This window comes from Botryllus schlosseri, chromosome 11 (genome assembly GCF_051294905.1).
Source record: "Botryllus schlosseri isolate E-star chromosome 11, Bs_hap1, whole genome shotgun sequence".
Classification (NCBI taxonomy): domain Eukaryota; kingdom Metazoa; phylum Chordata; class Ascidiacea; order Stolidobranchia; family Styelidae; genus Botryllus; species Botryllus schlosseri.
In genome coordinates this window covers 27988321-28002698 of record NC_137246.1, presented here as the reverse complement: position 1 = coordinate 28002698, position 14378 = coordinate 27988321, and the positions used below count along the sequence as shown (strand labels likewise).

The 14378-nt window shown below is 39.0% G+C and overlaps 1 protein-coding gene across 1 annotated transcript; it reads right to left on the bottom strand.

Moving 5' to 3' along the window:
- Positions 1–2540: 2540 nt before the first annotated feature.
- On the bottom strand, positions 2541–13807 carry LOC145450359 (uncharacterized). Its single transcript, XM_080328870.1, has 13 exons — positions 13012–13807; positions 12306–12401; positions 11736–11798; positions 10941–11201; positions 10016–10232; positions 9145–9296; positions 6596–6724; positions 6095–6229; positions 5537–5602; positions 4077–4252; positions 3246–3339; positions 3078–3179; positions 2541–2959 (listed from the first exon to the last, which is right to left on the bottom strand). Exons 1-13 carry the CDS (start codon positions 13040–13042, stop codon positions 2838–2840), a joined length of 1644 nt encoding a protein of 547 aa, XP_080184996.1. The 5' UTR covers positions 13043–13807; the 3' UTR covers positions 2541–2837.
- Positions 13808–14378: the final 571 nt, after the last annotated feature.

Below are 14378 nucleotides of genomic sequence, written 5' to 3'. Positions count from 1 at the left end.
GAAACAGAACCTAACTCAGAAATTCCGTCCTCGAGGTGCCAATCGAATATTTCACCGGACTTGTTAGCGACTAAATAAACACTAAACAGCACTTCCGCATTTGTGTGTCTCAATTTAGGCTATTGCACGGTTGGTCTCATGCAATCGGTGTTATAATCGGTGTCATGAAATGTCGTTGTTTAGCCAGTTCATGATGTTTTCGACTGCAATGGCCAATATGGTCACTTATACGCCAGGCCGATTTTCTTTATTATGTTTACTAAACTGCCGAGTGCCGACCTGTAGCCATTGGCGTAGCCAGAGAAGGGCGAAAAGGACGATCGCCCCCCCCCAAATTTCATGAAAATTATCGTAAAATCAATAAATCTTACAGTATTTTGGGGAAGATGAATGCAACCTAAAGATTTTCTTCGCGCCTCGCGCGATTTCGCGTCCGTGCTCGGCGTCATTTTATTATCGGTATCCCGAAAAATATTCTTCCGCAAATACCCATAATTGAACTTAGCTGCATTATCAATAATGAGAATACAACAGCGCCAGTAGATGCACTAGAGTAACCCAGGTAGTTGGGTTGATTGACAGGGGTGTCAGTTCAGTATGGGGGTTGGGGAGTGTTAATTCCGACAATTTCCGTTCCGGGGACACACGAAGGCATATAAAGTAGGCTACGCGACTCCGCAAAGTGAACTCGCAAAATGATTGATGGCCATAAAATCATCATCATCATCATTGGTTTATTAGCAATTTTATCAGTTCAATACACCACAACACCACCGACACATATATTCAGAAGCCTTCGATATAGTTTTTCGGGTGCTTAAATGGCTGGCGCCTAATGATCCTGTCCCTGTAATAAGATCCCTCCGACATAAATGCGACTGACACAGGAAAATATCGCCACCTCCCGGTAAAAATTGTTAATTGGAAATCGCACGAGTCTGATCAAAGAAGTTTTTTAATTCGGTCTGGTATGTAGGCCTATCAACGATTCCAATCCATAAAGTAGCGTCAATCTTTACTTGAGGTTACTAAATAACCGTGCTTCAACGAAGTAATTGATAGGCTAATAATGGACGCCACTTGCTCATATACACGCACCAATATTATTGATCAAAGTCTTCCATTTATTAAAAAAAATTTACGCTCCGCGCGACTAGGCCCGAAATTCACAGTGATTGTTCATCACCTAATGTCAGCGAATTGTACTCGTCCGTGAATCGATCGCCTAATACAAGCTATAGTTAGCAACTGGAAGCTTCAATAGGGTATGTGTGTGAGTGCGTCTAAGAATCGTGTGTATGAAGGGTAGTGATGAAATTGCTCATGGCAGAGTGTACGGTTCTGCGAGGAGTTCCCACGAGGGAGCTCCCCTAAACTCATAAATACTTTGACCCTCCTCCCAAAAAAAGTTGTTTTTCTGGCTACGAGCTTGTGTTTGAGCGATCTTTTGAGTGGTGACAGCTTCCTCTGCAAGTCATGAAGTAACAGCAATAATGACAACTGTGCCGTCGGGCGCCCACCCTCTAGAAACTCTAAATAGTCTTGCCGTGTGCTATTAACATATGATCAAGTGCCCCCTGAATGTTCGATGACACCACTTCTATCAGCTCTACCGGTAAATCTGATATTCAAAACGTAATATTGAACGTAATTTAATTCATTAAACATAAAAAATTTTCGTGTCTTGGCGCGAAAGCCTTGACGCCTGAGTTTCTCACAATCATTATATTGTTACATCACTTTATGTCTGTGAGTGAAATATATGTTTAATGATCGAGATTAAGATGTTATGTTAATCATCCAATAAGGGCTCAAGACCATCGTTTTTACCTTATCTTTAAGGGGGGCGTCCACTTACGTCATCGAATTTTTCGCCCCCCCCCCCAAATATTTTTTCTGGCTACGCCCTTGCCTGTAGCACGGCCCAGCCTTGAGCTAAACCCCCAGCACTCGACAGGGGGGACTCTGGAGTTGACCTCGATGCTAGCTTCTTTTGGCTATAGCCTACTGAGCGGGTTTAACCGATCACTCAGATTTCGTGTACCAACCATAAGATGTGAGGTGAGTGAATGCACTCTGTCCCGAAATCGTTCTTGTTCGCAGCACTATCCACTGAGACGGGTGCAAGCCACCATATGTTTTGATGTTGACTAGAGCAATTTCAAAGTCCTACGACTAACAGGTGACATTGACCATAATGGCGGCGCTCGTGAGCAAAAATGAAAATCGTGCAATGCATTAATCAAGTATCAGAAGTTAATCTGGAGTCCTCTTCGCAATCTGATCAGCACAAGTGTAAAAGACCATTGCAGTAGAAGAATACCGCGAACAAATTATACGACATCCACATAAATCAAATTCGTCCTGTCTTGATAACCGCTACTGTGAGAGAAATTCCAGCTTGGCCCGAAATAGTCCTTCATCAGTGAGCATAAGCACTTTGACAAGCAACATCCGCTATCAATCACTAGCAATAGATTGGTGTCTGGAATGGAACCACTGTGCTAAGATGCCCCCTCCCCTGATATATGCTTCATCAATAGGAATACGTTATATATTTTTGTCCTAGATGTTTTTTGCGGCATAGCCTATACACCGACTCATGATATACATACACACGATCTGTGCATATGCATGCAATGAGTGCATGATGTACATAATTCCAATATAAGTTATTGAATCATTGCCACAGTGCCTATGATACACGCAGATTTAAAATGCATAAAAGTTCATTCGAGAAAGATAAGGTTATTAAGAAAACAATGATATGCAGTGGAACGTTACAGGCATAATTAGGAACTTTGCTCGAATATTGGTTTGACTTAGTATTAACAGTTCTACCGCTGGTATATACTTAGCATCAAAACCACCAAGAGGAAGACGATAATCGCCATCATCACGATGTGGCTCCTGTCTAAATTCCCAGACGTTGAAGCGTGTTGATGTACTTTCGAAGCTTCTGCAAACAACACAATTTATGAGGTTAGGCTGCGTTTTAACGGGAGAGACATGAAAAAATGCGAAGTAATCTCCCTGCTTATAAATTATACTAAAAATATCCCAACAATGACAGCCACCTTCAACGAATGTGTCGGCGAGATGTGACGTCTGTTTTCGTCTGCGAGTATTCTTTTCTGACTTTCTCAGATCGATCTCCTTCGCATCCTCGTTGTTTGTTTCTGAATCAAATGGCACAAACTATGAGAGATTATTCGGGTTTATGATTTTCGGAAAGCCAAACTTACCAATCGGGCTGTCATCGTCTTCCTCCGAGTCAGTACGAAAAGGTGTAGCTGCATTGGCAACCTCTGGCCGCATCCGGTACACACTTCGTTCAGTCTAAAATCAAGGTCTGGTTAAACCACACTTTTACAAACCGCGGTTGTAACCAAGTCACAAGGTTACGAGTCACAAGTCAATCACACTTTTATACTTTTGACTCGAGTCAAGTCGAGTCATTTTCAATTCACAACTGAGTAATAGGGCTCTTCAAAAATGACTTTTTTTCTCAAATCGTACTGGCTACTTGATAAAATTGTTAGGTTACCTAATTTAAGCCTACATACAAAATTTGGTTCAATTCCAGCCAGTAACCGCTTTGCTACAGGAGAAGAAAGTTTATATTATATAAAAATAAATAATAAAAAATTGGAAAATTTTCTGTTCACCCCATGAAAGTGTTAGGCTGTCTATAGAAACGATGCTCACCAAATTTGGTTCAATTCCAACCAGAGAAAGCGGAGTTATTGCCGTCGAAAAATTTGGATTTGAATAAAACAGTATTTACGGTGAGCACAACTATAATAAATAAACAAAGAATCGGTCACCGTAAATACTATTTTATTCAAATCCAAATTTTTCGACGGCAATAACTCCGCTTCCGTAGATTTTGCCTACTTGAATTACTTTCTCAAGTGGTTATGATTTTAGAATACTTCCACTTCAGTTTTCGCTTGGTAGGAAAATTAGGCCTAGAATACTTGCTTGGAAATAGCTACTTATTCTTGTACATGAGTGTGGATTTACGTCTGTATGTCTACTTTTGAGTTGTTACTGACCACGACAAACGCCCATACCTTTCTGTCGGCCTCGGGATTTTGGGCTTCCACCAGCCTCTCAATCTCGGACAGCTTTTTTCCCTGACCTCTGGAACCCATGCCCCGCTGATTAATCTCAACGGAATCTGCATCGTGCACAAAATTTCCTATCCTTGTCTTCCCGCCGAAACGGACGCCGGTATTCTGATGTACGGCTGCCACGAGAGAGAAATGCATAGGATGATTATTGTTATACCTAAAAAATGCAAAATTTAGATTTTTAAAATTGAAAATTTTTATATCAAAAAAACCTTTTCTGAATTTAGGTAGTTAAATTGCAAGTTACTAAACCCGATTTACTCTACGCATTTGGAAAATCTCAAAAATAATGCGTATTTGTGCCTCATTCTATAGATCAGGGGTAGCCAACCTTTTCGGCCAAAAGGCCAGATGCAATTGACGAACCGTTGCGCAGGTCACTAGCCGCGCGAAGCACAAACATTTTTCAAAGTTTATAGGTCAATAATATTGTTACTTGAGTATATTGCGGGTCTGTAGTATATCGCTTGGTTCAGTTTGCAAGCACAGGACTATTCAGCGCCTGGACATATCGCTATCACGCTTGGGCCAACAATAGTCAATCATTTTGTGTCAAAGTTTCATCGTGGACAGTCTTTCTGCGAGCGCAAACGCAAGATCGCATGTTGGACGACATTTTCTCTCGTAATTGCGAATATAGCTATATATAGGTATATTAGGCGCTTTTTTTCATTTTAAGGAGGAGGTAACAATACTAAAAGAAATAGAGGGATGACATATGGCGCAAAGAGTGAAGAAAATTTTTAATTTAGATAGATCTACCGCAAAATATTCTACTTTATTGTAACGTACGAAGATCTGCCAACAATGTAACTGGCCCATGAATCCGCCAATGCGTCGGAACTGACATTTTAGTCATCAACATCCCAAGTGTTGCGGTTGCAGCCAGACTAATTAAATTTTTGGTTGGCCTTGCAAGTTCATAATCTGGGCATTGGGCAATCTATTTTTGATAATATAACTAATTTCGAAAATTACCTCACGGGCCATGGCTGGAGGCACCTGCTATAGATATTGATAAAAACGTCAATGAGCCTGCAATAAGCTCACAGGAAAGTCGTTAAGATTTGTCTAAAAGCGCTTGAAAGTAGCTGCTGTAGAGTGGGCATGCCACCGACCACATCAAGTTCATTTCATCAAGTTCATTCGCATAAGCATGAGATTGGCAAATATTTGTACAGCCAGATTCGCTTGCTTTGCACGATACAGTTCTCGTGTCTCATTTTCGAGAAAAGCAGAAAACAGATGAAAATCAAAATGAGAGCGTAGGAACATTTCACAATTCCGATTAGAATTAGATTTCTGGCATTTCTCTCTAATTCGACAACAACAATTATCTAGCTGTCAAAATCTGTATCCAACAAATTACAACAAAGACATAACTCAAACGACCAACATACCGTTTCTCAAATTCTTGGTCCTCCTCCCCCGATGCCTGACGGTTGATTCCTTGTAAGTCACTTTGTCTAAAAATGAATTTTTTACCAATTACATTGCATTTCACACACCAAAGGGAACTATTCAAAGAGAACTAGCAATGTTATCATGCTTATGGGTAAAAGAGAAGAGGTTGCCAGTGAAGTTAGCATTCGAAATATAATAATGATTATTATTATGAATGCAACACATAATTATTTTATTTACAAATTTGAAAATGAATATTTCACGGAATAAAAGCATGAATTGTGGTATGCCATCGAATAATTGTGGCGAACATTCAAATTTTCATGCCAGTGACGTCACATTAGGTGACACAATTGTTGATCTACTAGCTGCTGACGATTAACCCTGACGATTGCCAGGCAAAAATGTCCTGATTTATTTCAATATGAATACATTATGAAATTTCATATTGAAGTCCCGTACCTCCAATAATTCCTTCAAATATTGAAAAACGAAAGTCAAATGTTACAAATCAGGTGCAATCACTTGTTTCAGTAGAACTGCCCAGTGCTCACCTTTTGACTTGGTTGCTCCGTTCTCGGCGATGGAAGTTGATTGGTCAATCTGCACATGCCCGACTGAACTGATCATGTTTCCGATATCTGCTTCGCCATCAAACTCAACGTCGCAACCTGACGCTGCATCAGGACCTGAGATTTTGTATGAAAAGATATCTTGGTTCTGACGATAAACATAAACTTGACTTGTACAAAATACCAATGTAGTTAGTTGATGGTCAACTACTACTGTTTTTTTTAGTAGTTCTAGTACTAGTAGTGAGTAGCTCCAGTTACAGTGGTGTGTTTTGAAAAGTGATAAGTTCGAGTTCTACTTTAGAGTTTTGTAATGTGACTAGTTCTAGTTGCGAGTTTTGTAATGTGGGTAGTCCTAGTTGTGTGTTTTTAAAATCCAGTAGTTCTGGGTTTGAAAAGTGAGTACCAGTAATTCTAGTTCTAGTTCTGGTCGCTCATTTTGAAATTCCATTCTTTTGTACAAGTCTGCTAAAAAACACTTACTGTTTCTATTCCCAGTCCCCGGCGTTACGCCGTACACATAATCATCGACCAAATTTCCGTTGCGGAAATGATCAATGAAATACTGCGGTCTAGCGGCGTCTTTGTTCAAGGTACATCGTGACGTAAAACCTGCAAGAAAATCCGCAAATAGGAATGCATTTTCGCGTGCAACATTGGGTCTGAACTCGAAAGTGATAAAAAATAACAGGGACAGGTGACAGTTTATATGTAGGGTTGTCCACAATGATTCGAGTATTAATTCTACGGATTCGGGTCAAGTAGTGAGAGATGATTTATTTGAGTACTGAAGTGACACGGTGATACGCTGCTTACCACTTACAGTAAACTTATCAATGAGAACTATATTTTCGATACTATTTTCCTTTGTAAAAGCCTTCAAACCTCGAGTAGTACAAAGGTATGAATGTTAGCGGCAACGACATACGTGTGAAGTCGTGATCAACCCACGGCAGTGATTCCCAACCGCGGCTCTCAGAACCGCATGCAGCTCCAAGGTAGCCTTCTTGCGGCTCTGATATACATCTAAATATGCCACAAAATATAATAGACGACAGTTGTAGGTTGTTTCTATGAATAGTTATAGTTTTAGCTAAAATGAGGGATATTATTTATGTCTAAAGCCATCCAAGGCCACTTCTGAAAACCGGGAAAGAGACTTCTTACAGACTAGAGTCAAACGCATGGATGAATACCCGTCAGACAAGGATACATCTTGAGTTCTGCTTGTCATAGAAATTTATGCATTGTCACTGTGAAGAGTAGATTTTGGCGCAATTTTACTAACATCAAAATAACGGCTCATAGTCAAGCGTAAATTGCAATAAGTCTTATATTACTCAGCGCAAAATTGTGCATCAAGTGCTGTAATGTATGAAGAGCTATCACATAACGACATAATAGTATGTCACAACGCTATTTGCTGATGATACTCACCTCTTCATAACCTCCAACACTGTCGATGATTTGCATGCATCTGTGAATAGGGAACTCCCAAAAGTGTCGAGATGGCTGCAAGCAAACAAACTAAGTTTGAATGCAGATAAGACCGAGATGCTCGTTTTAAATAATGCCAGTCATAATTTCACTGTGAACATCAATCATAAACAAATCTCAATATGTGACTCAGCAAAATATCTCGGCGTCACCATTGATTCCAAATTGTCTTGGAAGCAGCATATTGAATGCACAATATCAAAACTAGCTCGGTGTGTGGGAATAATGACCCGTCTCCAATCTTTGGTTTCCAGATCAGTACTACGAACCATCTACTTCTCTCTTTTCCACTCGCATCTGCAATATGGAATCGTAGTATGGGGAAATGCATGTACAACATTTTTGTGCAGAATTCGAACCCTGCAAAACCGTGCGATACGGCTGATCTCATCTGTACCTTTACGTACCAATTTATCGCCTTACTACCGTAAGCATCGAATTTTGCGAGTTGATGAACTATATCGCTTCGAAGTATCAAAAGTTGTTCACAAATATTTTTCCAATAGTCTCCCTCCTGTGTTTGATGACTTTTTCATACCTGCTAAACATGTCCATTCCCATTACACGAGATCTTCGTCTAAAGGAAACGTCTACTTACCCCAACCCAATAGCAACCTAACTAAGAGATCTATCGACTACTCGGGACCTATCATCTGGAATGCATTACCATCACATATCCGTGAATTGCCTTATAATAGATTCAAAAAAGCCCTACTTGATCACCTCTTGTCGTTACACTAACACTGTTGCCCTACCTCGCCCAGACATTGCTTCATTGATCATTTGCTACCATTGTTTAATTTTTTTTTCTATTTTCCTTTCGTAACTAAACATTTTTTTACAGCCAGACTGTTCTGAGTCAAGTGTACCTGTTTGATGCTGGTGTGATCAGACTAGATGACCTTCACGGTCTTATCGATCATTCCTATCTAATACCGAATACTGTGCACGCATATTTTCTGTACCACCATCACTGCCGTTTGTTATGTATTTTGGTTCGATGAAAATAAAGACTCTCTCTCTCTCTGTTGTAGTAATGACATGCATTTTCAGTTTATTTCAATGGATAGCACTCGTCAATTTACGTCTATCAATGATAAAATAACCGATATAAAATCAATAGAAGTCCATGTGCATGCTTTTGAATTAGCTGGATATTGAGGTCAACAGGTAGGCGTCGACATCCAAAAAGGTTGGGGACCACTGACCCACGGCATTGTCACAAAGTGCAATGAAATAGGTACGGTTGAAAAAATATCAAATTTTATTGAATGTGATGTAGAACTGACATTATTTTCTTTGTGGACACATAAAAGGTGCATATATGAGTATTCCACATCAGTCATACTGTTATGACATCGTAATGACTGACACTCGAATACTCGACTCAAAACATAATACTCAGCTCAGTACTCAAATTTGCCCAGCCCTACCTATATGTTGAACCATCGAAAATATCTTGAGCTTCGAAAATATCATAATTTTCATACCATTTCAAGTCATCAAAATTTTGATTACAAAAGAGATGGAAATACCTGCCGTCCCGGTAACGAAATCCTCATCAACAACCATCTTTGTATTTGATACAACTTGCCCGGGTTCAATCCTGAACGCAATCTGATCGCCCAGGCAAACTTTCAAGATATCTGAAATGTCAACGGTTTCTCCAAATCCTTCTTTTTTGATGCTGAAATAAAGCAAACAAAATGTCCCGATTAGCTGGTTGATCAGCCCCAATTTGTGGGAAGTATTTACGAATTGAATCAATCGAAAAATTTCACTTGCATCTGTCATACCAAGTTTAGCGCTCAGTTCAGCCTAAAGCAGGGTTTCCAAACCGTTTTTTAAACCGTGGACTTCATATTCATTTATTAAAATCAATTCCCCCCAAAAAAAACTTTTTTAATTGAAGTAATGGTTTATACAAACCGGTAGCTATAATGATAAAATGATTTGGTTGTAGAAAGAGCCAGCCGCAAGTCATACTGAATATCCCAAACACTGCGTTGCTTTGTTTTCATAAGTAACAATGTTGAAAATCCACATTCATAACAATATGTTGATGGGAAGGTAACAGCAATGGCAATGACACTTCGTTTTAAAGGGTGACCCTTGCACAAATTTTAAAATATTAATATTAATCAATTTATAAGTAAAAGAAAGTGAACTCAATATGTCGAAGTAGCTTATTGCTGCACTCGTATTTTTAATAAATTTAAATTTATTTATTTTGTAACTGCGATGTAAACTGAGAGATGATAAATGTTTTGAAATTTTTTCATGGCAGCCTAAAGTCAAGGCTTACGAGTTACGACCCCCAGGCCATCCACATAGCTTTATCTCAGCTAAATGCAAAAGCCTCCGACAACATGGAAGTGTGCATGTAGAACATACACAAATACACACCGGTGACAAAAAGCAGATTTGACTGCCGCATCATCCAGACAAAATCCCATCACAAACTTGCCGTCTGCGTCGTTGAATAGGAAGCTCGCGACACAGAAGTCAACATCACGGATGCGATTGGCAGGTAGGAAAAGAGATACGCTGCTGAATTCTCGAAGAAAAAGCGTAATCTGCCGCTCCAAACCCAATATGTTTTCCTCGATCAGCTGCCATCCACCTATAATCCAATAGGCTTTGTAAATTGCCGTATTGCCATACTTGAGTCATTTTTTTAAACATGGCGTATGACTCGCCTTGAGTTCGTTTGCGTATTGACTCGACTTGTACGACCAAGTCATATGGGTCGAGACATTTTGTATGACATGAGTCAAGTCTCGTCTATCAGTAGCGGTACTTGAAAATTATGGCCAGAAACTGTTTTTTATGTGTTTGAAGAAACGTGTTAGGAGTGAGAAAAATGATATTATGAATGTGACGCATTCAACATCACCAAACAGTTTCAAAAAAAGTGAATTGAATTCTATAACGAATAATGAATACTGTGACTTGGAGTCCCAACACTACGACTCGGACTCAATCATTTGCTCCCTGACTTGGACTTGACTCAGTGTTCGATTGAAAATAACTCGACTTGACTCGAGTCGAAACTAAATAACTAAGATTGACTTGTTACTCCAATCCTTGTGACTTGGTTGCAACCCTGATGGTCATAAATGTTACTTCCACTTAACCGAAGTACCAAATTCTGTGTAGGTGGTGTGGACTGGCATTAAAGGAAGGCTACATATTTCAGTTTTCCACATCACTCACACTTTTATAACGTCATAATGAGAGATGCTCGAATCACCCAGCTACTCGATATTGCCCAGCCCTGATCGCACCAACACCTTTGAAAATACAGACAGTGAAAATGGTTGAAACTCACATTCGTCACTCCACTTGAACGCAGAAATGGGAACGGATCTTTCTGTGGAACAGAACGTCGGGATAGAAATGTCCATATCCCGCTTTGAATTCAGAGCAGGTTGACATTCCAAATGTGACGACGCCCTGATGAAGTGTTGCGGCTGCTTTGGTGACTTCGAGGCATACATCAAATCGACATTCTGCGTCTCATTGAATGCTGTCTTGCGATATTTCAATGACGCACCCCCAAAAGTGATGGTGCCTTTGTCTGGAGTGATTTCTAAGCAGAATGACAAGCACATGAGAGTACAATGACATAGACCTTGAAAGCAATTTGTGTGCAGTTTATGAGTTCAATGATGATTGTGCTAGGCTTTAAGCTGGATTAAGTATTCTACAAAGCAACCATGTTACACAATTCAGTGTCAATTTTAGGGTGAATATGTTTTAACATACAATCAGACCTGTACAAACTCCTGATTTATTTGGTTGACGGTCAACTGGCTACTGGTTTTTTTAGTAGTTCTAGTTGCGGATTTTGAAAAGTGAGTAGTACTAGTTCTAGTTGCACGTTTTGGAAATGCAGTAGTTCGTACAAGTCTGCATGCCATGCACATTGAACAGCAATCACAACTAGCGAGTATATGCATATGCATAGCATAACACAAGGTATTTTGAATAGTACCCTCTAATTCTCAAGGAAAATTTGTGAAAGAAATTCATTCAAGTTTCGAATGTTTCCAGGTGAAACATATTGCACATAAATTACACCAATAGCAAGTACGAAATTTGTGTTATCGCTACCAGAACCTACCAAAATTGGATTGTTTCAATAGTGGAGCATCTCCATAAAGTGAAGAACTTTGACCTTCCGCACCTGGAACAAAGTTGTGACAAATATGATCAATATATAAATAACATTTACAATTGGCTGATTGATGTTACAGAACTGCAACAACTGCTTTTATAGTATGAAAAATTATGCGAAATGCCAGTAATTCAATTAGTAATATGTTTCAATACTATATTTTTAATATTAATCGCATTTTTGGTTTTCTTGAAAATGCTACAGGTAAACTGTATAGTGCGACAGACATTTGCCGTTCTCGTGCTTGTGAGATTCAACTCTGATTTCATATGAAGTGAACTTGATTTAATTTCCAAGTTTTAACGAATTCAGTAATTCTATTTATAATGTATTTATATAGGAAAATATTTTGCAAGTAATTCTAATTCTAGTCTAATTGGGAAAAAAGCTGTCCAACTATCATTCTAATCTTAATTTAATTTGGAAAAGTTGAAAATTTTCTAGTTGTCGAAGTCTGGTACTGAGCACCTCCGTGTAAAGCCGATCAATATTATAAACAATCATTCCTGTCCATACCAAGTGTCACTTCTTCATTTCCCATGATCACCGGTCCTGTGATTGGTCCCACGATGTTTGTCACATGCACAATGGCGGATGTCCGGGGGTCTTTATCTAAAAGACGTGCAAACTAAGGTTTGCGATTACTAAGTTTGAGTTACTCATTTTACTAATGGCAAAATATAGAAGACTTTAAACATTGAAAAAATCAAACTAGAAGGTTTGAATAAGCATCTCGCAGCCAAGTTATGACGTGATGGATCGAATCTGAGGTGGTCAAAGTAGTCATCACTGGTCTTCAAGCCCCTATGGAATCTCGGTTCATTTTTTGAAATAAATCCTGTGTGATGAGAGCTTTTCCGCATAGAATAATCAAGTAATTAAACAGAAAGTTCTGCGTGACGTTGCCACCAATTTCACTCTGATCTTCAAGTAGGAGTAGAAGTAATATTAAAAATTTCTACTCAAGTGGAAGTAGGAAATATCGATTTTCAAGTAAAAAAGTAAGCATCCTAGGCTTAGTTTTTCCTAGCAAACTGAAGACTGTCAAGTAGCAGTAGAAGTAGTCTAAAACATAGTCACGTGGGGAAGTAGTTAAGCACCATTAACCCAACATATAAAAACACCAACAACGGGCCGAGTCAAAGAAATACTGCGACTAGAGTCATTATAACCCTGATCTTAATCTGACAGTGCTGCCTAAATATTTTTGCCAACGACTCACCTGTGATTGCATCACTCATCGTGCTAGACATCTTGAACCACCACTGTCCTTGATTGCTTGACAAACAGACTGAAAAAATTTCAGCTAAGCATCGTAACTAGCATCTTATCAAATTCAAACATAACATAGGTGATACATTACAATATAATGATATGAATACATTATGTCAGCCTTTATATAAGTTAATTTCATTTCGTTAAATTTGGTGTTCCCAACGTGGGGATGGGGATCATGGCTTATGGGGCATTGAATTTTCAAAATTTCAAAGGGGGTGCACAGTGTAAAAAAACGTCCACAAACCTGCAAAATAACTAATTATATTCAACACAGAGACGTTTGTTCATAGCTAGATTGTGCTGAGTGATGATATAACCAAGTACAGTTTGATGAGACTTACGTAATCAATATTTTAGGCATGATTAAACTATATGGTGCTCATTAACTAACACTTTAACAGTAATGAAAATATTCCAAACAAGAAATAACAAATGTGTAACGAAACTTCAATGAATTGAGAAGCAAATTTGAGGGGTAGATTCTAGGTTTTTACATTTTTCGGAATCAGCCAATAATGTTAGGGTTACTCAATTAATATACCTTCAAACCACAAGGAATTTCGAGTCATTGCAAATTTCGGGTCAAGTCAAGTCATTTGAAAAACCATGTATATTCAAAAATTATATCTCCAATCTAATTCTGACTTATGAGTACATGATCTCGCAATGTCTTCAAGGAATGCATACTCTGCAGGAACGCACTCCTCAGGCACTCGGTAAATTTTACTGCAGCTGGTCACTGTGGTACCACTGTGATTCTATTAGAATTTTTGGCGAAAATCGGTGATTGTGTGAATCATGAAAATATACTCGGGTGTCATTACATTTTGTGCTTTGGAAATTACATCGGCATATTCAGGAACCTCTTGCCATACTGTTTCTTGGTGATGTATTCAATGACAAATGCACGTAAACGACCGTTTTCGGGTGTATTTCCAGGTATTATGACGAAAATACAATTTTAAGAAGACGAAGAGATACCTACTACACAGCCGTTTGACTGAATATTTTGCAGTTGAATCGTAAGAAATGTGTCGGTGATAACGCTCAACAGACCATGTCTATCGACTATCCTTGGGTATAAATATATTTCGAAGAGTGCGGGAATGATTTGACACCGGCGGCTGCTACGAAGAATCATCATTTTCTCGAATATATGATCACGACGAATAGTAGAACACTTTTTTAAAAGATTTAGGCTCCGGACTCTACATACATCTCATTAGAATCGAATTGAAATCGGACATTTTCGAAATTTCGGTAATCCGGACACACTTATGGCCCCAGTTCGACCCTTGGGACGTCGACTTG

What these genes read in the sequence shown, in the direction of transcription:
- LOC145450359 (XM_080328870.1), bottom strand. Translation starts at nt 13,042, where the DNA reads ATGTCTAGCACGATGAGTGATGCAATCACAG. An exon ending in ATTGAAACAATCCAATTTTG is followed by an intron (nt 11,202 to 11,735) that starts GTAGGTTCTGGT and finishes CATTCTGCTTAG; the next exon opens with AAATCACTCCAGACAAAGGC. An exon ending in CGGAGCAACCAAGTCAAAAG is followed by an intron (nt 5,603 to 6,094) that starts GTGAGCACTGGG and finishes ATTCATTTTTAG; the next exon opens with ACAAAGTGACTTACAAGGAA.